Source organism: Heloderma suspectum, chromosome 1, assembly GCF_057233095.1.
Source record: "Heloderma suspectum isolate Gila_16-S chromosome 1, 16-S_ref, whole genome shotgun sequence".
NCBI classification, from domain to species: Eukaryota; Metazoa; Chordata; class Lepidosauria; order Squamata; family Helodermatidae; genus Heloderma; species Heloderma suspectum.
This window is the reverse complement of record NC_139458.1, coordinates 251,369,098-251,393,257: the sequence shown is the minus strand read 5'-3', so window position 1 is coordinate 251,393,257 and position 24,160 is coordinate 251,369,098. Positions and strand designations below refer to the sequence as shown.

General features: G+C 43.7%; 1 protein-coding gene across 1 annotated transcript in view; it reads right to left on the bottom strand.

Annotated features, from left to right (window-relative positions):
* The window catches only part of BFSP1 (beaded filament structural protein 1), a 31,501-nt gene extending 30,733 nt beyond the window's left edge, over window positions 1-768 (bottom strand). The window contains exon 1 of the mRNA XM_084809811.1: window positions 398-768. Coding sequence (XP_084665937.1) covers window positions 398-768 — 371 coding nt within the window. The remainder of the gene's footprint in view (window positions 1-397) is intronic.
* Between the last annotated feature and the right edge of the window lie 23,392 nt (window positions 769-24,160).

Sequence of the window (24,160 nt, the reverse complement as noted above, 5' to 3'; positions counted from 1 at the left end):
GCTCCATAACACAGTACTAAAGCCTTCCGTATGTTGCATCTTGAAAAAGAGGAGCCAAAATTACTTGGACCTTTTTTTTACTTTCATTACATTAGGGGTTGGCAGGAGATATCTCCAGGTGTTTTGGAATTCAACTCCCAGAAGCGTCTGCCAGCATGGCCAAGGGTCTGAAATGCTGGGAGTTAAGGTCCAAAACACACGGAAATCTTCTTTCTACCCTGCAGTACATTGATTGTTCTGAAGGCACAATCTAGATTCTTTTACACAGCTAACCCCATGCCCTAAAAAGAGCAGGAGGTAGATAAGTGACAATGAAGGGGCAATATGAATGAGACCATGACAATGAATGCAGCTGAGGACCATATAGAGACATCTCCCTCAGCTCTAGTTGACTTACTTGTTATGAAATTCATCCAGCATGCATCGAGCATCTTTCTCATCTCGTTCCAGCTTTGACCTGTCTGAGGCCAGTTCACGAACACGCTGGCGATTGAAATCAATCTGAGCAGCAAAGGCCTCTTCTAGCCCAGCCAGCTCATCCATGCGCTGGAACGTCTCCAGCTGCTTGCGAAAGATGGTGTTGCGTTGCTCGAGTACCCGAGCCCGGTTGATGTAGTTGGCGAACCGCTCATTGAGCTCTTGCAGGTTTTCCAGGCCTTGAGCTTGAGTGAGGCTGCCAAATTCTGGCGATTCTGGGAGTTCTTCATAAGCATCTGACCTTTCATACTTCTCCTTCCGAATTTCACGCAGGTAGCTACTCCTGTACATGGCGGGGTGGGGAGATGTGTGCGGGCCCAAGAATCCCCTTTGGAGGTGTCTTCCTCTGTCCAGTTTGAATGTGAAATGTTTCTCGGCTTTGGAATGGAAAGACAGAGGCAAACTCTCTCAGCTCTCCCACCACCCCCTAAACAACTGACCTGCCTCAATAGTTTGTGACTCTAAACCCCAGCAGTCTGCAAGGGAAACTAAATAGAATCAAACAGCCCCGCCTTCTCATTCTTGGTGGCTGTTCGTTTTCAATTCTGTCAGCATTTTTAGCTTTCCTTCTCTCCCCCAGTTTCAATTGTGTGTGACCCAACTAAAAGCAAAGGGGGACAAATGTCCTGCTTTTGCTGGGTGGATTAGAAGGCTAGAGAGAAGCGGAAAACAAAAGGCATGTGACTTTACAGGATGGGTCTGCAGCATTCAATTGGATTTCTTTTTGTCTACTTCAGTCAGGGATTTTTACATGAGGATGTCACTTTTAACATATGCCTGGTGTAACTTTGATTTTATTTTGTTTTCAACAGATTCCAGAATCCTGAATGCAGCCCCAGTAATTCTAGTGATAGAAAGATACCCCCCCCCCTTTTAGCGAGATCTAACAGTGCATACATACTTAAAAGCTCCTTTAACTGTGCCCAATCTGGCATGGGAATTGCTTCCTCTGTGTTTGTTCCCACAGCCATAGAATGTAAAGTATGGTTCCATGTGGTTCCTCTAATAATGCATTTAGCCTTCCATACTGGGCCCCTTGGAAGGTCTGTCACTTGAACTGTATTGCTTACATGAACAACAGTGATCACGGTTCAGTGGCAGAGCACAGGTTTTGCATGAAAAAGGTTCCAGGTTCAGTCCCCAGCATCTCCACATGTGGCTGGGAAGACCCTTGTCTGGACCCCTAGAGAGGTGCTCCCAGCCAGTGTAGACCAGGGGTATTGACCTTTAGGCCTGCGGGCCAAATCTGGCCTACCTGGGGTTCCAATTCAGCCCTCTGGGGTTCCCCAGATGGCCATGCCCCTTCCCATGACCCCAACCCATGTTCCATGATGACTGACTGGTGGTTCCCCAACATGTGTGTGTGTGTGTTTTCCCTCTCTAAAAGGTTGGCGTGCCTCTCCTAAGGCTTAATTACTGGCAGTAAGAGGTGTTTATTCACTCAGTCACTTCCGACCCTTCGTGACTTCATGGACCAGCCCACGCCAGAGCTTCCTGTCGGCCGTCGCCACCCCCAGCTCCCCCACGGTCGAGTCCATCACCTCCAGAATATCATCCATCCACCTTGCCCTTGGTCGGCCCCTCTTCCTTTTGCCTTCCACTTTCCCAGCATCAGCATCTTCTCCAGGGTATCCTGTCTTCTCATTATGTGGCCAAAGTACTTCAGTTTTGCCTTTAATATCCTTCCCTCAAGTGAGCAGTCTGCCTTTATTTCCTGGAGTATGGACTGGTTTGATCTTCTTGCAGTCCAAGGCACTCTCAGAATTTTCCTCCAGCACCACAGTTCAAAAGCATCTCTCTTCCTTCGCTCAGTCTTCCTTATGGTCCAGCTCTCGCAGCCATAGGTTACTACGGGGAATACCATTGCTTTAACTATGCGGACCTTTGTTGTCAGTGTGATGTCTCTGCTCTTCACTATTTTATCAAGATTTGTCATTGCTCTCCTCCCAAGAAGTAAACGTCTTCCGATTTCCTGGCTGCAGTCAGCGTCTGCAGTAATTTTTGTACCTAGAAATACCAAGTCTGGCAATAAGAGGTTTAAGCTAAAATATGCCAGTATTATTGGTCATTTTGGTGCTGGCCATTTTGCCTTTCACCCCAGCCACCATGGCAATGGACGATAGCTTCTCAAAAATTGAATTTGGCCCTTGGGCTGAAAGCGGTTCCATACCCCTGGTGTAGACAATACTGAGCTAGGTGGAAGTGTGGCCTGATTCAGCGTGAGGCCTCTTCCTGTGTTCTTGTACATGTGAGCCTTCTGAGACTGGAACCCTAAACTCACAAAAGATCATGACTCCAGGTGGGAAAATCACACCTGGTAATTTTCCAGTTCACACAACTGGAGTCACAGCCTTGCATGGCTCTGCAGCTGGGATATTACACTACTTGCACAAGTAGACCACTTGCATGAGCTGGGCTAGCTCCAGCCCTCTGGTGGGCCCATCCTATGCCAGTGGGCCTTCTTGGGGAACTTCCCCTCCTTTTCCTCTCCCGGCCAGGCTGCTGCTGCCTCCTCCTCCTCCTCCTCCTTGGATGGCTATGTGAAGGGCTGTCAGAGGACAGTCCTCTACTGAAGGGGTCTTCTGTTTGAAGGGCTATGCAACCCAGAGCCTGTTTAAAGATAAAGAACCATAAAAAGGGAGGGAGTAGGGATGCTGGAGACATCCGCAACAGAACCAAATGAGTTCTGATTTTCATGAATCTGACCCATGGATTCTGCAGTGGACCGGCTTCTCCCCTGTCAGGCAGATTCCGCCAACTTGTGGACTGATTTTCTAACCTTCGGGAATGTTGTGCAACTATTGTCATAGAAAAATATGTAAAAAAATTTAAAACCAGCCAAAAATGCACATTTGCTCCATAGACTAAAGCATGAAAATACACATTTGGGGGGAATTTGCACATTTTTGCACATGCAAAATTGCGCATTGTGCACATATACATTTGTGCAAATTCGGAAACAAAAAAATCCCATTCTGCCAATGGGTGGACGACGGAACAAAAGGCAAAACACAATCCGCGAAAGAACAGATTTTACACAATTCATACATCTCTAGGAGGAAGCACAGAAGACCAGAAGTTGCCCACCATCAGTTAGCCCAGGTCCAGCAGACTGAACAGGGAGGCACGCAGGTCATCTGGCCATCACCTTCTCCACTATGGTCAGATCACTCAGATGTATTATATTTCTATTTAAATTAGAGTAATTATTTTTAAATGTGCATCAATGCATATAAATTATCATAAGTAACTGTTATGCAAATCTGTGCCCTGTTTTGTCCTCTTTTGGGGTGATGCCTAGGCAGCCACCCTACTCCCCCCCTCAACAGCTTTCCTCCAGCGGGCTTACCCACCAGTACTCCTTTGAGCAATGCTGGGTGGCTGCCATTTTAAATGCAACTCATTTTTAGGGGGGCGCAGAGCAGGCATTAACAATAGCCCCTGATGGAACACTTGGGCTGCAGAAGCTAGCTGAGCATGACATGTGGTGACATCAGGCCTCTGCATGAGTGGTAAGACTACAAGGCAATAGCTATGTTATATCTGGTTCCTGTACTACTCCTACTGTTGGTACTAGAACACTACAATACATTAAGGGTACCTTTAGGGTAAGCTCCATAGAATAGCAATAGTTTTTTCACTCAAGTGGTTCCAAGTGCAATCCCTGGGAGCTCTAGGTAAAGGATATCAGGTAACAGAGCTGAGAAAAAATTCTGTCTGAGGATGGGAAGAGTTACTGCCCATCAGAGTAGATAGTACTGAGCAAGGTGGTCCAGTGACCTAGTGGTACCATCAGGGTAGTAGGACTTTGGGGCAGAAGTCCAGGGGCCCACCTAGAAGAATTAGCAGGCGGGCCCCCAAATGCAGCAAGGCTGGTTTATTCCTTGACCTACTTCAGATGAAGTAAGTGCAGTAATACATGTTACCATCCAAAGGGTCGTGTGTGTATGTGTGTGTGTTTGTGTAAGATCATTAAGTCCAGAGTCTAAAATTACCGAACTGCATCTTTGAGTGAACCAACTCAGCATGCAAAGGGACTTCATGTGAAATTTTATGGCTTCTTCCAATAATAACTTTTCTCTGTCTCTCTGACCATACAGTTGTGTCCCTTTATAAACAGGGATATTTGTGATGGGAGAAATGTATGATGATATTAACGCCTTTTCAAATCATGAGTATTCAAAACTAGCAAACAGGATATGGAGACTCCCAAGGTATGAGCTGCATGTTATTAGGAGCTTTTCTATATGAGGCTATTAATCCACTGTATTTACTTTTGGTTTTGTCACAAAATTGAGGTCAAAGCTCTACCCAAGAAGTTTTTCCTTTCCTGCTTTTCCAGTACATAACCTCTAGGTGCAGCTGTGCTATAGCAGAATATTGCAATTACAGAAGTAGCAAAATACTGTTTATTTCACTTTCAGGAATAATACCTCATTTCCCCTGTTCTAAAAAAACACACACCAGGAAAGTGCTCTTAAAAAACAGAAGTGAGACTGGAAGTTCACTAAAGAACCTGTAAACTGGAAGATCACTAAAGAACCTGTAAACAACTGTGAGTAAGGAATCATGAGTAAGCAATAAATGCCTTGTGCAGAAAAGCTCTAGGAGGGCAGGCAGTAGCCAAAAGAAACATCAACATTTTGCACCAAAGAAACACACATGGTGCCCCAGTGTAAAAATTAGAGATTATTACATTTATTCATTGATTTATTACATTTATATCCCACCTTTTGTCCTCCTTAAGGAACCTAAGGTGGTGTATATAATCCTCCTCCTCCATTTTATCCTCACAACAACAACCCTGTGAGGTGGGTTAGATTTTGGATATTTACGTCTGTCACCAAATAGTAACTTACCTAATGAGTTCTTGGTTTCAGGGCTATTCCAGCTTTGGCCATCCAGATTCAATACCAACGTAGTGTTACACTCACCCCACTTCTCTGAATAGCGAGAGATTCCAGGGACACCGCATTTACCTAGATTTGGTTTCCATTGAAAGATGGTCACTAAGAGCTTATTGGTGTTTTGCCATATTTGGGTTAATTTCTACACGGGTTGAGCATAGGTGAAAGTGCAACTTGAATCCTCCAAGATAGCCAAAGTCCACTGCACCCACATCAAATCTCTAGGGAGACAGCCCAAGCGTGATCCATTAACCCGTTCCTTTCCAAATCCAAATCTTACAACATGCTCACGTTGTAGAATTTCCATCTCACAGATATCTTCATAACATAGGGCAGACTGCACTGATCCATAGTGCAACCCTACATGTGTCTACACAGAATAAGGCCCATTGACTTACTCCCAGTTAAGTGTGTATAGGATTGCAGCCATAAAGACTTGGCTGGTTCTGGTAGAATTGAGATATACCTATCTATCTAAAAATCATGTCTGCTACAGACCACCAGAGGGCTGTAAGACTACAGCATTCATCCCACAGAACTGTAGTAATTAGATGAAGTAAGAAACAGAAATAGTCACTTTACATAAACCTTACATTGGCTGAGTAGTACCACAGATGCCCATGGGCTTGCTATCCAACCTGGAAGAAAAAGCAGCTTCCAAATTGCAACCATTTCACAGGGATATTCTACTGTCAGCTCTCAGGTGCTTGTCCCCATATCTACTGAGGCAACACTATTACAGGATCTAAAAACGCCACCCACAACATTAGGGGCTCATTCACCAGCTCATCTTCCAATGCGATATACACCATATTCTGACAGCAATACCCATCTGTATTCTACACAGGATAAACAGACCAGTCCCTATGTAAAAGAATAAACTGACTAGGGATGAGGGAGAAATTCATGCAGTTCCTATTTTAATGCGAATGTACTGATTTCGCAATTTTGAACCAATATGCAAACCAAAACTCAGTTATTCTTTGACATTTGCACTTCTCCAAATTTTGCAATGGAGTTCTCCAACCAAAGAACGTGTACAATAAATGCATATATTAGTGGAAAGTCGACACAAAATGTGTATATTAGTGAAAATGTTGTCAGAAATCCATTCTATTAGGATTTGGAAAACTGTCTGCGAAAGTGTGTATATTAGGCAAAACAGCGAACAAAAATGTATCTTTAGGAGAAATGCACACAAAAATACATAGTAACAAACTTAAGATTGGAAACGTTCTCAAAGTTCAGGATGAATCAAACTTAAAATTGAAAAAAGAAAGGAAAGAAACACAGAGAGAACCAAAATTGACACATTCATCCATCCCTAAAATGGGCACAAATCTGACATCAGAAATGGGAATATTCAGCAACCAGTGGGAGAACACTTTAGCCTCCCATAACACGCTTTCACTGACCTTAAGTTTCCCTCACTAGAGTTCTGAAGCAAGGCAATATTTAGCAGCTGCAGTTTCTCTTCCCATTTCCTCAGAGCTCTCAGAAAAGACATGTTTGGACTATGTTCATCCTACTAATTAGGGTACATGAGAGAAATATTGATAATGAAAATGCAAAACTATTCCCTGCTTTGTGAATATTCCAAGAGCAACCCCGTTAGAAGACACCAGCATTCATTAAATCTGCAGTACTACCTCCTCAATGTCCTTGGCACAACTGAGCCATACATTCCACTGAGAGTGGAGGGAGAGGACATTTTGAGCAACCCATACGATATTATTCAGCTGACCAGAGTACCCAGATGCCTCGTAATCAAATAATAAAGAACTCTCCATCTTTCAAACAGTGAACTAGAAATCCCTTCTTTAAAAGCCATCATACTCAGGAAATAAAATTAAACAGAGTTTCAAGTTAAACAACAAAATTGTTTGTTGGAAGCTCCATCTGGAACTGGAAGTAACAAAATGTCTAATTAGGAGGGGGAAATAGCTGAAATGTGTCAATAGAGTGAAAATGTATGAGTCATGGAGATCTCAGGATACCAGTTGTGTTGTCTGAGATTAACAAACAGGAAATTGCCCTTTGCGTAGTTCCCAAGTGAACAACCTCTTGGAGTAAAACTATGTCACATGTGATTGCATTTAATATATTCAGATAGTTGTTGCTGTTGAATAGCAGCAAGGTGTGGGGGATCCAGATTGGGACAGTTACACAAAGGAAAAGAACTTAAACTTTCCCCACACACTAGACTCCCATAACCCAAATGCTATTTGTCATGAGAGAACAACTGCTATTGGTACCAATGGCAGCATCCCTCCCGCACCAAATAGCATGTAGGGGAGGGGGCATTCAAACTCCCTCCCCACATGCCACAATTCTGATCCTGATTCACACACACACACACACACACATACAATGGCTACTATTTAACAAAAAACAAACAAACAAAAACCAGATACATTAAGCTCAATTAATGCTGTGTGTAGTTTGGCCCTCAGTCAGGAACATGGTACTAGGTACCAAGTCCTCAGACAGCAGAAGCTTTTTATTCTATTTAAACTTTTCTAGACTGCCTCCTCACCCACAAAAAGTGGGTTCCAGGATGGTGTACTAAGATAAAATAATATTTCAACAATCCAACACACACAGTAAGACACCAATAGCAAAAGAAAGGGAGCAAAAGAGGCTGCAGGTGGGCTCAGGGGTTAGCTGATGCCAGCCCAGATGAGCAGGTCTTCCACAGATCCGAGAGCCAGTGTGGTGTAGTGGCAAGAATGTTGGACTAGGAGCTGGGAGATCCAGGTTCTAGACCCCACTCGGCCATGGAAGCTCATTGGGTGACTTTGGGCCAGTCACAGACTCTCAGCCCAACCCACCTCACAGGGTTGTTGTTGTGAGGATAAAACGAAGAGGAGGAGGATAATGTAAGCCGCCTTGGGTTCCTTGCAAGAGGAAAAAAGGCAGGGTATAAATGCAATAAATAAATAAATAAATAAGATTTTACCCTCCTGCCATCTTTATCAGCTCCCTTCCTATGGGCCAATGAAAGCTGCCAGCAGAAAACATCTCCATAAGGGTACCACTGATTCCAGAGCAGGAAGCTAGCTACTGGAAGTCACATTATAATTAGAACTATGTTCCTTTCTTGCCCCTCTGCATCACTAAGAGCTTGGGAGGAGTGAAGAAGTTCTGAATCTCATGTATAACAGGCTCCTAAGTATCTTTACTCAGAAGTAAGCTCCACTAAATTCAATCACGCTTACTACTCAGTAAGTGCATAGGATTGCATAGTAAGCTGTGAAAAAGAATATAATTCCAGTTAAGTTAAGGACAAGAGTGATCATGCTGGCAAATTACTGCTACAGGCTACTTGGGCATCCATAGTCAGGGTTAGATCTAAAAGCAACCCTAAACTGCAGGCCTGTTCCTTAAGGGTGAATGCAATCCCCATCCAGAAATGGCCAGGCACCATGCCTTTGGTCAGCTAAAGCACTATCCACAGCAACTCCATCTGGTCTCATAGAATCATTGGGTTGGAAGGGGCCTACAAGACCATTGAGTCCAACCCTCTGCTCAGTGCAGGAAGCCTGATTCCCAGGCGGTCCCATCCAAGTACTAACCAGGGCTGACTCTACTTAGTTTCCGAGTTCAGATGAGAACATCCAGCCCAGGAATTCCAGTTCAGTAGCCCACACCCAGCACATTCACTGCACCATCGGAAGGCGAAAGAGATGGTTGTCATCAGTGTACTGATGACACCTCAACCCACATACCAGTGATGGCACTTTGTGGTTTCATATACATGTTAAATAGCATAGCATACAAAATAGAACCCTGCCAGTGCAATCTTATGCACATTTATTCCCACTGTGTGCATTTACCTCTAGGTAAGCTTCCATAAGATTGAAGCGTGTGAGGCACACTGTATGAGAAGTACTTCAGAGCAGAGCAAAGGGCCCTTCTGAAATTGAATCACCACACCAGGCAGGAGCAGAATCACTGGCACACAGTACCTCCAACAAGTCCCATCCCAGTCAAAAGTACACAATGGCCAATAGTACTGAAGGCTGCTGAGAGATCAATAGGGTTACATTCCCTCTATATTTCACCTAACGTCATTCATCAGAACCACCAGGGCAAATTGGGCCAGAAGCCAGATGGGTCTAGAACAGGAGTAAACAACCCACACTCCCACAAGGCCTTCAGCCACTGCCAATATCTGCACTCACCTCTATCCCTCTGTAATTGCAAATCACCCCCAACCCCACTCCAAGGATGCTCTAGGAACAGGACTTCTCTGGCGGGCACCGTAGAGATTCCAGGAAGACACTCTAGAAATAGCACTTCTATGGTAGGAACCACAGAGACTTTTTTCAAAAGTAAAGTACCTTTCTAAAAAGTAAAAATAATGGAGCAGTGGGGGCTTGAAGTAATTGGGGATATGTGTGTGTATACGAGTGTGAACATGTGTGTGTGAGAGAAAGAGGAGCCCCCAGCCTTGCACCCGACACTGGATGTGGCCGTCGAAGGTGAAAAGTTCTGCACCCCTGGCCTAGATAAGCCAGGAATGTCTAGAGCTGAGCTGTCACCTTGCCTAAAAAGGAGACATTTTGAACGGGCTGATAGTGGCACTAACTTTCCACTACAGTTTGTTCCATAGAACAGGCTTTGCCACAGCTGTGCAGAGGCACTCTCAGCACGAGTTCATACAGATAAAACGAGCACTAAAGGCCTGCAGCCTCAAGGGGAGTTTTGCATGTGCACATGGAAGCCCTAAATCAGCCTCCCCTAACCTGGTGTCCTCCAGATGTTTCAGGGTTCTAACTTGCAGCATTCCTGACCATTGGCTATGCAGGCTGTAGCTGATGGGAGTTGACATTCAAACCATCTGGAAAGCACCAGGCTGGGGAAGGCAGATCTAGATAGGACTTTCATCTGCCCTCATCATCTCAAACACAGAGGTTTTTTTTTCAATGGAATCAGTTCAAACATTCACCTGCCAGTAATCAAATGGAGGGAAAGGAAGCAATGGACAGGCCTGTGTAAACAGGCCTTACCATAACCACTTCTGCGCAGTTACACTGTAAGTATAAAGCACTTTGCAAAATGCAGCATACTCATTGCTACAATGCTGGACAGTGGAGAGAGGCAGGGATGAAGCTCCTGAGTTAGCGACTTCTTCCAATTACCGGGGGAGGGTGCGGAATTGGAATGCCCACCACTGAAATGAACAATATAAATATTTGGAAGAGCAAAAAGACTGCCTGCCCTTTCTTTCAGTAAACTTCAGAATGGGATACAAAGGTCCCTTCAACAGAACAGAGGCTATATGACAGTGGAAGCTGGTGGCTCCGATTTCAGTGGGGCTGAGAATCCATTCTAGGTTTCAGTCAGAACCAGCCAGAACTCTAAATGAGCTATCCACACTGGTGAACCCATTTGGGGGGCTAGGGTTCAGTAGCCTGGATACCTCCTTTAGAGTTCTGTCTGGTTCTGACTGAAACCCAGAATGGATTTACAACCCCACTGAAATCGGCACCACCAGCCTCCACTGTTGCATGATGCTAAAACTGTAACACACAGTAGCCCATTCAGAGCAAGTAAACACAGTACCTAGCAGGGGAAATATGAATAATATATAACAAACTATAGAAAGGCAAAATTTGACCTTTGCTGCTTCTAGCAATGTGCTTTGAAGTTCTCAGTGATGAATGTTCTACCTTTCACATTTTACTACTGTAATTGGAAGTAAGACCTTAATCGGATGGCCAAATCATTATGCCAGGCGAGTGATTTAGTTCCGTGGGAAATGACAACAATAAGTGTATTTAAGGAAGGAAGAATATTGGTTCTAACCTTGAGATAGGAAAACAGCAAGCACAGGTGGTTATATCATCTTACAGTAGACCATGAAATATCAACACCATTGACTTCCAAAGAACATCACCAATAATATACATCTGCTGAAAGAAATGGGTGCTCTTGACAGGCCAGCACTGAATACTTCAGAAGTGCCAAGAAGGCATAGTTACGATCTATCTTCTTTGGTCCATTCCCAGCTTCTGGCAATCACATGTAAGTAAGTATAAAAATAATTCACAGGGGTGGAAGGGAGGGAAGCAATGTCATTTCTCAGGTGAGTGCAGGCAATTAACTAATAATGGAATAAAAGAAAATGAATTCCCAGGAGGCAATTTGTTTTGAAATATTTTCTGAGAGCTTAAAATATCAAAATGCAAAAGGGCTCATCAGTAATGTGTGTGTGTGTGTGTGTGTGTGTGTGTGTGAGAGAGAGAGAGAGAGAGAGAGAGAGACTAAACCTATTTCTTCCAAATGTGATGAATTAAATGTTCTACCCATCATATCTTTCCAAGAATTAAGAGTCTTCACTTTCCTCTAGCGCACTCTTGATGGAAACTCTTTAGCTTGTTGAAATAATAAAAAATGAGCTGAAGTCCACCTCACTCCTGTGAAAATGAAATGGCCTAACTGGTTTCAAAATTGAATTCAGCAAACCACATCATGGTGCTCCAACTGTTGGTTCTTGGAAATTTAATTATTTGTGTACATCTTTTTTTTATTCCTGGTGTGCCTTCCATTCAACACTCTGTGAACCATTTCCCTTGTAAAAGTCCCAATTTGGGGGGAATGTCATCCCCTTCATCATTTTCATTTATTCATGACTGCTGCTGTGGCTGCCTTTATCGTAATAGTGGGCAATTGCTTTAGGGCTCTCATATTTTATACAAGATGAACCTTCTTTGAGTTAAATTAGCAGGTAAATTCTAGGAAAACAGGCTTGAAAAGATCCTGTTATTCCTTTTCATTTAGCTTCCCCCATCCTATTTAGCTAGCTTCTTCTTCAACAACCACATCATTAATAAGGAAGTAGCACCTTTTACCTCCTAAGCAGTGAGGCTTTCCAATACCCAGCTTTCTGGGACATCAAAAGGCTTCCAACTCTACTCAAAGATAAAAGCAATTCGTTCTCACATTTCTTCAGCTAGCTCCTTTAGAACACAATAGGGTTTTTCATCCAATGTTCCTGCGAGAAATTAAACATAGCTGGATGTGTCAATTTGTCTCTGTTTTGACTTTCATTCACATTGATTTTGTTGTCTTTCTAATGACAAACATTTTTTTTTTTTTAGAAACTAATGCAAAGTAGACCCTAAACAATGGAGTTTTATTATCTTCTTGTTCTGCAGTGGACATACCATGAAGAACTGTTCCTGGGTTTGGGTCTAGGAGTGAGCAACTTGTGGCCCTCCAGGTATTTTGGTCTACATCAGCCCTAAGCAGTATAGCCAATGGTGAGGGATCATGGGAGTTGTAGGCCAAAACATCTGGGGACCCAGAGGTTGCTCACCCCTGGTCTACAAAGTCCTATAATTCTATAGCCCCTGCCTGTACTAGCGTCTGATATTCCATGAGGCAAACTCACTGTCTTGTAGCTTTTTCTGGTGCTGTTGGTATTGCCACACTGCCATTTCTACAGTTGCTCACTAGCCCTACCTTTGCTCCCATACATCTTGCCAGTAATACTGGCAATGTTGTTTAAAGTTCATACACATAAATTTTTTTTAAAAGTATCAGTAACAGCACTGGTGACATGCCCCTACCAAACCATGGCAGGCCATGTCTGCAGAAAAGGGTGTAGTTGTGGGGAAGGCCATGAAGAGCATCCTGAGCATCACTTCAGGTATCTTGTGATGGCTAGTTGCTCCTGGCCATCATGAGACTAAAGGGTCAAAATCTTGTGAGACACGGGATTTCTGTTGCCTTGTGAGATCTTGGGGAGGCCTCTATAAAGGCTCCAGCCTCAGTCAGCTGGGCCTGTAGCACAACCCACTCTCATGGTTTAGGGCAGGGGTAGGCAACCTTCCTGGGCTGTAAGCACATTTGGAAATGTGAGAAACTCCCTGGGCACCACCATAAAATGGCTGCTATGGGAGAGGTGGCAGAGGACAAGTGAAGACTAAGTAAAGGCCGGGGTGGGGTCTGAGCCTCAACACGTTAAACAACTCCTTTGAACAGTTTTCAGCACCAAGAGAAACCTGTTTCACAGCAATCCCAGCTGTCAGTAAGAAAAAAAGAAAAAAAAAAAGGAGGGACAGGGCACCTTAGTGGGTGCCAAGAAAGGTGTCTGGGAATACATTGAGGTCTAAGGGCACCACAATGCAATCTAAATATTGCCTGGTTTAGGGTTACCCCAGACAGTAGCTGGTTGCCCAATCGTGATGTAAAGGACTTTTTTCATGCTAGCCATATTAGCTCAGGACTGACATTTTGTTTGTTTGTTCTTGCCTTCCCTGGGTTATCACTTAATGAACTGTATATAAATAAATTAGGTAGTTCACTTCCACCCCAACTTTGTTTGGTAGGGAATAAAAGAGTGAGGACTGGGGTTCATAGAAGGGAGTCTGACATGACTGTAATTGGGATCACAGGGCCCATGCAAGGACCACCCAGCAGATTTTGGGCAACTTTTGGAAATTGGGACCAACACTTAGCCTGAAAGGTGAGCCCAAATATAGAGCTTCACCACTGCATACGGCTCAGTCTTGAGATGACTGTTCAAGGAACCAAAAGTGGCAAGTTCAGCTCCTCAGGTGAACAAGAATGGTAGAAATAACGCACACACCCCCACACACACACACTACCACCACCACTACCACCAGCGTAGAAGGTAATTAAATAACACCAATCAATTAAATAAAGTTGTGGCCTACTTAGACTCCAAGATTAGTGTCTGCCTCTTTTTTGCCAATTACAACAACAACAGGAATCTAAGATGGAGGTGCTGGTGGGGTGGATGATAGCAAAATGGGAAGAAGTGGAAATCATGAGCAAGAGCTCCTGATCTGGGGGGGGGGGGGAACCTACAGAAAAACAGCTAAATAAATAAATAGGTACATTACATAGTCAATATCAAATCCAAGGGAAAAAACAATTTCCAAGACAACCCAAATCCAAGAACCTCCCCACCAAAAAAACTAAAGATTCAACAAAAATGTTTTCATCATAGCAGTAATTAAAGGTTTCCAAGAGCACAATAACAAAAAATGCCGACCATTTATATTTGTTTTATTAAACTTCTAATAAAATAAAATATTTTAATGCATGGGAAACGCAGTTAAAATGCACTTAATGCAATTAAAAAGGATATGTTTCTAGTCAATTAGTTTTTCATTTGGGTTTTGTTTTCTCTTTTATATGCTAATTATAACGACTTAAACCATTAACGTCCCTGAAAAGATTCTCTAACAGAAAAAAAATATTGAGGAAAAAATTATGGAGGCTTTTTCTTTTTGATCCATAGCTTTGGTGGTGTCTTCTGATCCTTCATTCAGAATAACTCAGGGAATGTCCACCCTTCCCCCATTGAAATTCCCATCCAGAAATCAATATATTCAGAGGAGGGCCTTGCTCCAGCCACCACCTTTCATTCTGTGGAAGTCCAGTAGCACAGGTCCATATGACATGGTAGCTACTAATTTTACCATGTCGACATCCATTCACAAGACCTTTTTAACCAAATGGATAATAATGAGAAAAATGTTACCTTTGTTTAAAAAAAAATGCTGTGTGAACTGGCCTTATGTCTGCGCATTGTGTCTGTGCATACTGACTAGACTGCACAATCCAAGCATGTTTTCTTTTTTTATATTTTTGTGGATTTTGAAGGGTAAAACATGCAAATAATTCATCAACAATAATATGAAGATCAACAGTTTCACAAACGGTTTTTTGCAGGTTACAGTCATATGCTCTCAGGTTAGACACAGAGGGTTATCTTCGCTCAGAGTAGATTAGGCCTGGTGATAGTTCATATTGATTCAGTCTTGCTGTATTCGTTTCGTTCGTCCCAGGAGGTCTTTCTACAGTGCTCCATGGGTCTGTGGGGGTAAACATTGTCTTTGTTTTTGTATCAGGATCTGATAAATTTGTGTCAGGCTAAACTGGAGAACATCCAAAATATCCCACTGGAAAAGAGAGAACAAGTCTGAGAATGGAGGAAAATAATGTTTTATTCTTCAAAGTAGCTCTACTGTGGAGCAGGCCTGTAGCCATGGGGGGTGGTGGCAAGGAGGCCTGCCCCCTAAATTTTCTCTGCCCCCCAATTTTTTTACAAATAATTTTTTTAAAATTTTTACAATTTTGTCTTTTAAAGGCTTTGCAAACCAGATCAATTGCCCCCTACTTTTTTGGTTCCCCTCCAAAAAACTTTTAGCCTGGTTACGGGGCCTGCTATGGAGCTCTCTGTAACATAAAATGTGAGTCTTCATCGTCCAGATCAAATAACCTGGTGCATAGGACATGCAAATGACTGGATATTTCCATACCTATGGTAATTAAAGAATGAGAAAGACCTATGCAAATTTTGATATTGCAAAAATTAAATATCAGAAACTGGAGCAGCTGACAGCACCGCTTTCTGCAAGAGAGCTCTCAGTGGAAAGTTTGGTCCAGAGGGAAGAACTGCTGCCAGCTGGTACTTAACATTTTCAACATGTTTGTGACTAAGATTTTCTTTGAAATCTTCTGTTCCTTAGCAGCTGTGCAATTCACACTTGTAAATGTATCTTGCACAGCTTTTGAAAAGGGACTTCCTTTTAGAATGCCTCAGGATGCATTTTTAATTGGATGCTCTCAGTATGTAATGAAGTCATATGAATATCACCCCCCCGCCCCATTTATCAAACATGTATGCCAGTCTTTTCCAGCTTGGTGCCCTCCAGATGTTTGGACTTCAACTCCTATCATCCCCAGCCAACATGGCCAATAGTTAGAAATGCTGGGAATTGTATTCCAAAACATCTGGACGGCACCAGGTTAGGGGAGGTTGATGTAAGGTATATCCAGCAATAATCAGGAACAGAACCAAGCCTCAGGACACATGGGTGTATTTTTATTTTTAAAATGAAAGAATCAAGTTATACACTCGACCTTATTGTGGCCCCTTAACTTGCCAAAAACAAATGACTGGAATATTTCTAAAGGAGGCTGGAACAGGCATCATTGATCATAGCGTGTATGCACATTTCACTGTTGTTTCTCTGGTGAACAAGAGTTGCAGATTGTTTCAGTGCTTCAAAAACTGCAGCACCCACCTGTTCAATCAGATTCAGTGACGACAGTAGGATTATGTGACCACCATGCACCACAATGTGCCATATCACTTTCAATTCTCTGTCACTTTTCGCATTTAATTTCCTTCTGACCTCACTGTTTATTCTCTTCTCCACCAGAAGACCTGTTTATTCTCTTCTCCGCCACCACCCACGTTAGCCCACCATATCTAAACAAAACTCTCCATAATACTCCATGCATCTCATGGAGTGGGCTTTGGTCCACAAAAGCTTATACCAGAATGAATCTGTTGGGGTGCAATCCCATGCATGTTTAGACAGAAAAAAGTCCTACAGTTCCCAGCATTCCTCAGCCAACAGTGCTGGCTGGGGAATGCCGGGACCTGTAGGACTTTTTTCTGTCTAAACATGCATGGGATTGCTTCCTTAGTCTTTAAGGTGCCACGAGACTGTTTGTTGTTTTGGCTAGACAATACATCTGATTTTTAAATTGGCTTTCCTCTGCTTTCCCATCTGCAGTAAAACTATGTGCAAATGAAGCACTCCAGACAAAAAGCTGCTCTTCTCAGCATCATTGTGAAAATACTGAGAGACGCTCTGGGTTATTACTACTTCGCCTGCTGAGTGCCAGCGTCCAGAACAGGGTCTGGGACTACGATGTGGCAAGTGCTGGCTCAAACGAAGCTTTTCACTGCAGGTTTTGAGGAGGAAACAGGAATACCACATATGTCACTGACAAAGTCATGCGCTTCCACGATGGGTTATTATGCAGCTTCAAAAAAAAAAAAAAAAGCTTTAGAAATTTCAACTGCAGCTGCATATAACATTTTCTTAGCAGAAAATAAATAAAAACCATCCCAATACAAAACAAAACAAAAACAGCCTATACAAACACTGAATCATATGAACCAGATCTGCATTTGAAGAGCGGATTCATTTAATTGACCAGGTGCAGCGTCATTCCCTTTTCCTTACAACAAACCATCCTCGTTCTGTTCTTGTTATTATTCACATCATTCCCCAAATGGTAGCGATTGTGCATTCCTCCAAAAAGGCTGACAGCAAATTTCAGAAGCCTCCTAAAACAGTTCCTGACATTTCAAAGTGAGTTTTTCGCAGCTGCAGTGTAAAAGAAAAAGAAGAAAAAGAAAGGGTAGAAAGAGAACACACATCCTAAATTTATAGTGTGAGGTTGCTAATACAGTAAAGAAGTGTTCAGGACTGGGTTCAGGAAACTAGCCTGGAATTTTAAAAAAATGTAGTTAAGGACACAATCCTATGCATGTTTAGATAGAAAAACTACAACTCCCAGCATGCTGGCTGGGGCATGCTAGGAGTTGTGGGAGGTTTTTTCTGTCTACACATGTCTAGAATTGCACCCTAAGGGAATTAGGGAAATTCATGAAGAGTATAGGTAGAGAATGGACAAATCAGTCTATTTCCAGTCCATGTCAGTTTCTCATAACTTCTATCATAAACCCATTCCATCCAATTTGTGCATTGGTCTATGGATTGAATAACACACACAAATATGAGAATTTGCATTCCTTTTTGTACGCAGTTTTCCCTTGTCTAAGCGTTTTTATCTTCAGCAAAGGAGATCATTACCTTGTCGTGGTGCTGGAGCTTGAGCACCTCAATGACGTCATGAGCTAAACCGTGAAGGAAGGGACACCCAAGACGGGAAGGTCATGGCAGAGAGGTCAGACTAAATACGAACCCTGGGGAAGGAAACGGCAACCCACCCCAGTATTCTTGCCATGAAAACTAAATGGATCAGTACAACCAGAGATATGTCGGTATACCATCGGAAGATGGGACTCCCAGGTCGGGAGATGGTCAAAATGCTACTGGGGAGGAACAGAGGATACGTTCAACTAGCCCCAGATGTGATGACGCAGCTAGCTCAAAGACGAAAGGATGGCTAGCAGCCGATGGTGCTGGTGGTGAACGACGAATCCGATGTTCTAAAGATCAACACACCATAGGAACCTGGAATGTAAGATCTATGAGCCAGGGCAAATTGGATGTGTTATTGGGGAGATGTCAAGATTAAATATAGACATTTTGGGTGTCAGTGAACTGAAATGGACTGGAATGGGCCACTTCACATCAAATGACCACCAGATCTACTACTGTGGACAAGAGGACCACAGAAGAAATGGAGTAGCCTTCATAATTAATAATAAAGTGGCTAAAGCAGTGCTTGGATACAATCCAAAAAATGACAGAATGATCTCAATTCGAATTCAGGGTAAGCCATTTAACAACACAGTGATCCAAATATACGCCCCAACCACAGATGCTGAAAAAGCAGAAGTAGATCAGTTCTATGAGAATTTGCAGCACCTACTGGATAGTACACCAAAAAAAGATGTTATTTTCATTACAGGAGACTGGAATGCTAAGGTGGGTAGTCAAACAACACCTAGAATTGAACTGTGGTGCTGGAGGAAAATTCTGTGAGTGCCTTGGACTGCAAGAAGATCAAACCAGTCCATACTCCAGGAAATAAAGCCAGACTGCTCACTTGAGGGAAGGATATTAAAGGCAAAACTGAAGTACTTTGGCCACATAATGAGAAGACAGGATACCCTGGAGAAATTGCTGATGCTAGGGAAAGTGGAAGGCAAAAGGAAGAGGGGCCGACCAAGGGCAAGATGGATGGATGATATTCTGGAGGTTATGGACTCGACCTTGGGGGAGCTGGGGGTGGCGACGGCTGACAGGAAGCTCTGGCGTGGGCTGGTCCATGAAGTCACGAAGAGTCGGAAGCGACTGAACGAATAAACAACAACAACAAGCGTTTTTATACACAACTTTCCCTACCACACGTTGTATACACAATTTTTGTGTACACAATTGTGTACACAATTTTTGAGCTGAAAACCTCATTTGGAGAAGTACACAATCTGAAGGATAACTGCATTCCAGTTTGGATATTAATCCAGGAAGTCCAAATTAGGTTAATTCACTTAGTGCAGACCAAATGAAATTCTCCCCCATCCCTGTATATAGGATATCAACAGCAATAGCAATTGCTTTGAGGCAGGTACCCAGAAAAATCCATGATGCTAAGGAAATCCTAGTTATTATGTTTAACGGTAAAGGGCTGCACCAGTGGATGGCAGAATACTCCATTAGTACTCTACTAATTAATGTACATTAGCACTCCATCAGTGCTCTAGCTAACAGGGCCACCCATTTTTCCTCAACAATGATGTAGCATTGTTCAGAATGAGGCATTGTGGGAGAATATGGCTGCCGCTTGCTGGTTCACCCTTATTTGCGGTAGTGGGAAAAGTATGCATGAGGAAAATAAAAAGCCACGGCCACTTTTCACGGTTGGCTCCCTGGACTACCAAATCAATATGACGTCTTCTACCACTCCTGGCAAATATTGCTGAAATGGCCCCACAAATTTGACTGGGTGGCAAATTTCAGGGGCCAGTTTGAAGAAATTCCTGCAAGAATGTTGCTTGTGTATTTTCCTTTATATCTCTGCTAGGAAAAGCAGCAGAGGCAGACTTTTTTAAAAATGAAGCTGGAAATTCAAAGAGAGGGCCTGGTATACCTCTAAAGGGTCAGGCCTCTCCCAGTGCCCTCCTGGCTGTAGGCCGGTCTAGTTATCTTTCTGCTCCCTTCTTTCTTTTTCTTCTTGTAGTTGTACGGTACAGGTGGGCAACTTTTCTTCTATCAGGAGTGGAAGATCCAATCCCTTGTGGGTGACCTGTCGGGGGGGGGGGGACATGTCAGCAGTGAGTGAGGCCAAAGCCAGTAGAGTCCGCCTTGAGTCCCAGTATTGGGAAAAAGGCGGGATATTAATATTAATAATAATAATAATAATAATAATAATAATAGGGCCAAACGTGGGTGGATCACCCCTTTTCTCTTTCTGCCACCCCATTTTCTCTCTCCCCCTCTTCCTTTCCAGACAGCAGCTACCAGGGAAGGGCCAGAGCCCTTCTGCCCCATGACTGAATTGATTGCATGCTGAGGGCCATATGAAATTAGGCCAAGAGCCATATGCAGCCTTAAGGGTGCAGGATGCCCACCCCTGCTGTACAGTGTTGGTCCCTGGATCACCTCTGCTTACTTCTGACCAGCAGCCCTCTACTGCCTGCCCTCAAACTTTCTCACTTTTGTTCTGTATTCTGTTGGCCAAGACCAAGAGTAGGCATGGAAGCTGTTACCCGATATTATTCACTGATCGTCTTCTTGATGACAAATTTGCTGGCAAGCCAGGCAGGCTGCTGGAAGGCAGGTAGAAGACCAAATACGACTAAGGTGTTTTCCTGCATAGCAGCACAGCCAATTTTTCCTGATTTACACGTAGGGCGCTTCACTCTATTGCTGTCCTAGCCTAGTGACCCCTAGTGTTGTTTCACTTCTTGATCCCTGGAGCCAGCTTAGAAGCTGAACTGGAATGCGTGCCAAAAGGCAAGCGAGTTGAAGAAAAAGATGCACACGCTATATGGCTAAGTGGGATTCCCTGCTGTGCAGTTCCCATTAGAACTCATTAGGTCTTTAATATAGCAAGCTCTGAAGAAACAGCTCTGGGAATCAGCAGAAAAGTTACTTATAACAATGTATAATGTCACTAGGCCACGCCTGGTGTTTCTGGTCACTCATCAGCCTACACAGTGCTGCCCCAGCCAGCCCTTTCTCCACTGCGACCACCCAACGCTTGCAGTCAGGGAGTGGGGGGGGGGCCTCCCCTCGGAGCCACCCCTTACATGCAACAGCCTCTTGCCACCCCAGCCAGCAGCCGACAACTGGTTTTCTTGGAGGACCACTTTGAAAATGGATTTTAAGGGTCGAAGGCCAAGGCTCGAATTCTTACCTCTCAAGTTCTATTGTCACAGATAACAATCCCTTCATGCACGGCTGGCCCAAGACATTTTGATGCCTGGGGAGAAGGACAAGATGGCATCCCCCCACCGCCTCGCCATGCCAAGCTGACCAGACTGGCAGTTGAATCTTACCTGAACAGTGGCGTCCTGCACTGCAACTGTGTGCAGCAGGTCAGTTTGGGAGGTGCAGGCCAGGCCATGTGGCACACATAATTCTGTCCTTCGATACCTCTCCACCACTCCCCACCTCCTAACTTCTGCTGTCTGAGGTGGCCACCTCACTCTGCCTAATGGTAGAGCCAGTCCCTCTTCTGCCTCTAAATTGCCAGGTGGAGGGGGCAGGTGATACTCCTTGATGGGCCAGATTGGCCCAGGACTTCCCAGTTCCTGAACCCTACCCTGCAACCACGTTTTGTTTCATTCTGCTCTTTCTCCCACCCCCTCACTTAGTCACATAATGGCCTGTGTCCTCCTCACTCTCACCTTTTCCTTGGAAGGAGTTTTATATGAGCAGTGTAATGTATTCTAATTAAACGTCTCTTGTATCAAATATCAAGCCCTATGCTCAGGAGGCACTGTAATGGAAAAGCAGATATTTGCTATCTGAGCAGGGCTATATGTGGTACTATGAGGCTGCCCTGATCTGCTTTCCTTGCAATACATTCCAGAGTGATGGGATTGTTTGTGAAGGTTCATAATCCATGGCCCTGAGGATAGCAGGTAATGCATTTAGCTAAAGAGCAGTGATGCTCAGACAATAGCACTGTGGCAGAAAGGGCTGGCCTTCAGTGAGAATAATTAGGCTCATTCATTTGGCTGTTCTTTCATTAAGAACACCCTCCCCTCACACCCCACCATCCTGCTCAATTTGGGTTTTTACATTGCTTTGTTCCTTGCCCCAGAAAGAATCACTGACGCTGCTTCCTTCTGATGACATTAAGATGTTCCCTTCCGCATTACAGAAAGAATAAAACCAAACAGGATCACAAAACAGAGAGGCAATTTATGTCATCATGAGCCAGTGGAGTGGACACAGAGTACTGGCTGAGAGAGTCCCAGGTTTAAAGTACCACATACATTGCATGCGCATATCAGTAGAAGCTGGTGGCTCTGATTTCAGCGGGGCAGTGCATCCATTCTGGGTTTTAGACAGAACTGGACAGAACTCTAAAGGAGCTATCCAAGGTGCTGAACCCTGCTTTGGAGGCACAGTTCAGCACTGTGGATAGCTCCTTTAGAGATCTGGCTGGTCCTGACTAAAACCCGGAATGGATTCACAGCCCCACTGAAATCAGAGGCACCAGCCTCCACTGACACATAATGAATCCTACATTGGTTGGCCTGTAGCAAGCCACTGAATCAATGAAAATGACAGATGGCTTCGGGAGGTGAATGTAAAACTATTAAGAATGACAACAATCCCTTCTCCAAATCCTTCAAGCTTACCTGGATCCTCTGGGGTGGGTTAGGGTATTTTTTAGAAATATGATGTTTTTAATGCAGAATTTTATTGTTTTAAGATGTTCTATTGCTGTACATCACCCAGAGTGGCTGGGTGACCAGCCAGATGGGAGATTAAGAAATTAAATAAATAAATAAATAAATAAATAAATATCTCCCAGAGAACTCATATAATCCCCTCCTCCTGACCCCAATATTTTATCTTACTGGCCTTTTTGGGTATCTGGGTCAGAGCAAGAGGAGGGTGAACAAGCAGCTTACAATGGTGAAGAGGAGGAACCATTCCAGGGCTTTCTTGTCCATAGGCCCCCTGCTGGGGTTAGGGCCCTTGGCGTATGCCCAGCCATGCCAATCCTTGATGCCAGCCTTGCATATTGACCTATATTGACTTTATCTTCACTCCACAAAGACCATGTTCTTGGGTCAGAGTGGTCTGACATGTGGGTCCCAAAGCTGAGGAGCATACCACTCTGTCACCCAACCTTGACATTAAAGTTAAACCAAGTGGGGTCGGGCACCTGAAACTCAGTCAGCCTGTGATCAAGGCAAATCTTTCCCCCAAAGATGAAAAAGTTCATATTGATGATGATGACAATGCGTGTTTGAAAGTGCTTTACAAAGTTCAGTACAGGAGAAATGAGATTTTCATCTTTGAAACAGCTCACTTGCTTTGTCCTTCAGTTGCTAAGATTGCAAGCTGATATATACCTACCCCACCTCCTTTGAGAGCAAAATGGGACTTCCACATTCAGAGGCAGTATATCTCTCACCCACCAGGAGGGAAGTGCAAATCAGCAAAACTCAAGCTCATTGAGGTTTTCTGAATTCCACCTCAAATCTCATTCTGACTCATATCTGACTGAGAGCTTAGGGTCTTTTTCTTTCTGCCCCCAAATTTGTGCGTATTTCCGTGCACACCTTTCCAAATGTACGCATCAGTTGTGTGCATTTCTGAAATGTACATTTTTCTCCTATTGATTAAAGCATAGTTGTGTGCATTTTTTAGAGTACAGATTTTTCATGCACACTTTTCAAATATACACATTTTTAAACACATTTTTGTTGTTGTTCTGCAAATTGCATCAGAAATTTGGAAAGGTATGGACTTCAACCACAGATTGTGTTTGGGTCCATGTTCAATTCCTGGAAGTGTGAACTGAATAAAGCTTGATTTTTAAAAAAATGAACTGAAACCAATTTCTCATACATCCCTACTCACCAGTGATGTCAAACAGAGCCAAACTCTCTCTCTCTCTCTCTCTCTCTCTCTCTCTCTGTGTGTGTGTGTGTGTATGTGTGTGTGTGTGTTTCTATACATGCGCAGTGCTGCCCAGGAAAGTATTTGCTTACTCCATAGGCTTGGGGGGGGTGGGTGTTTGTTTCCTGCCCTCATGACAAGAATTAATTTTTGTAT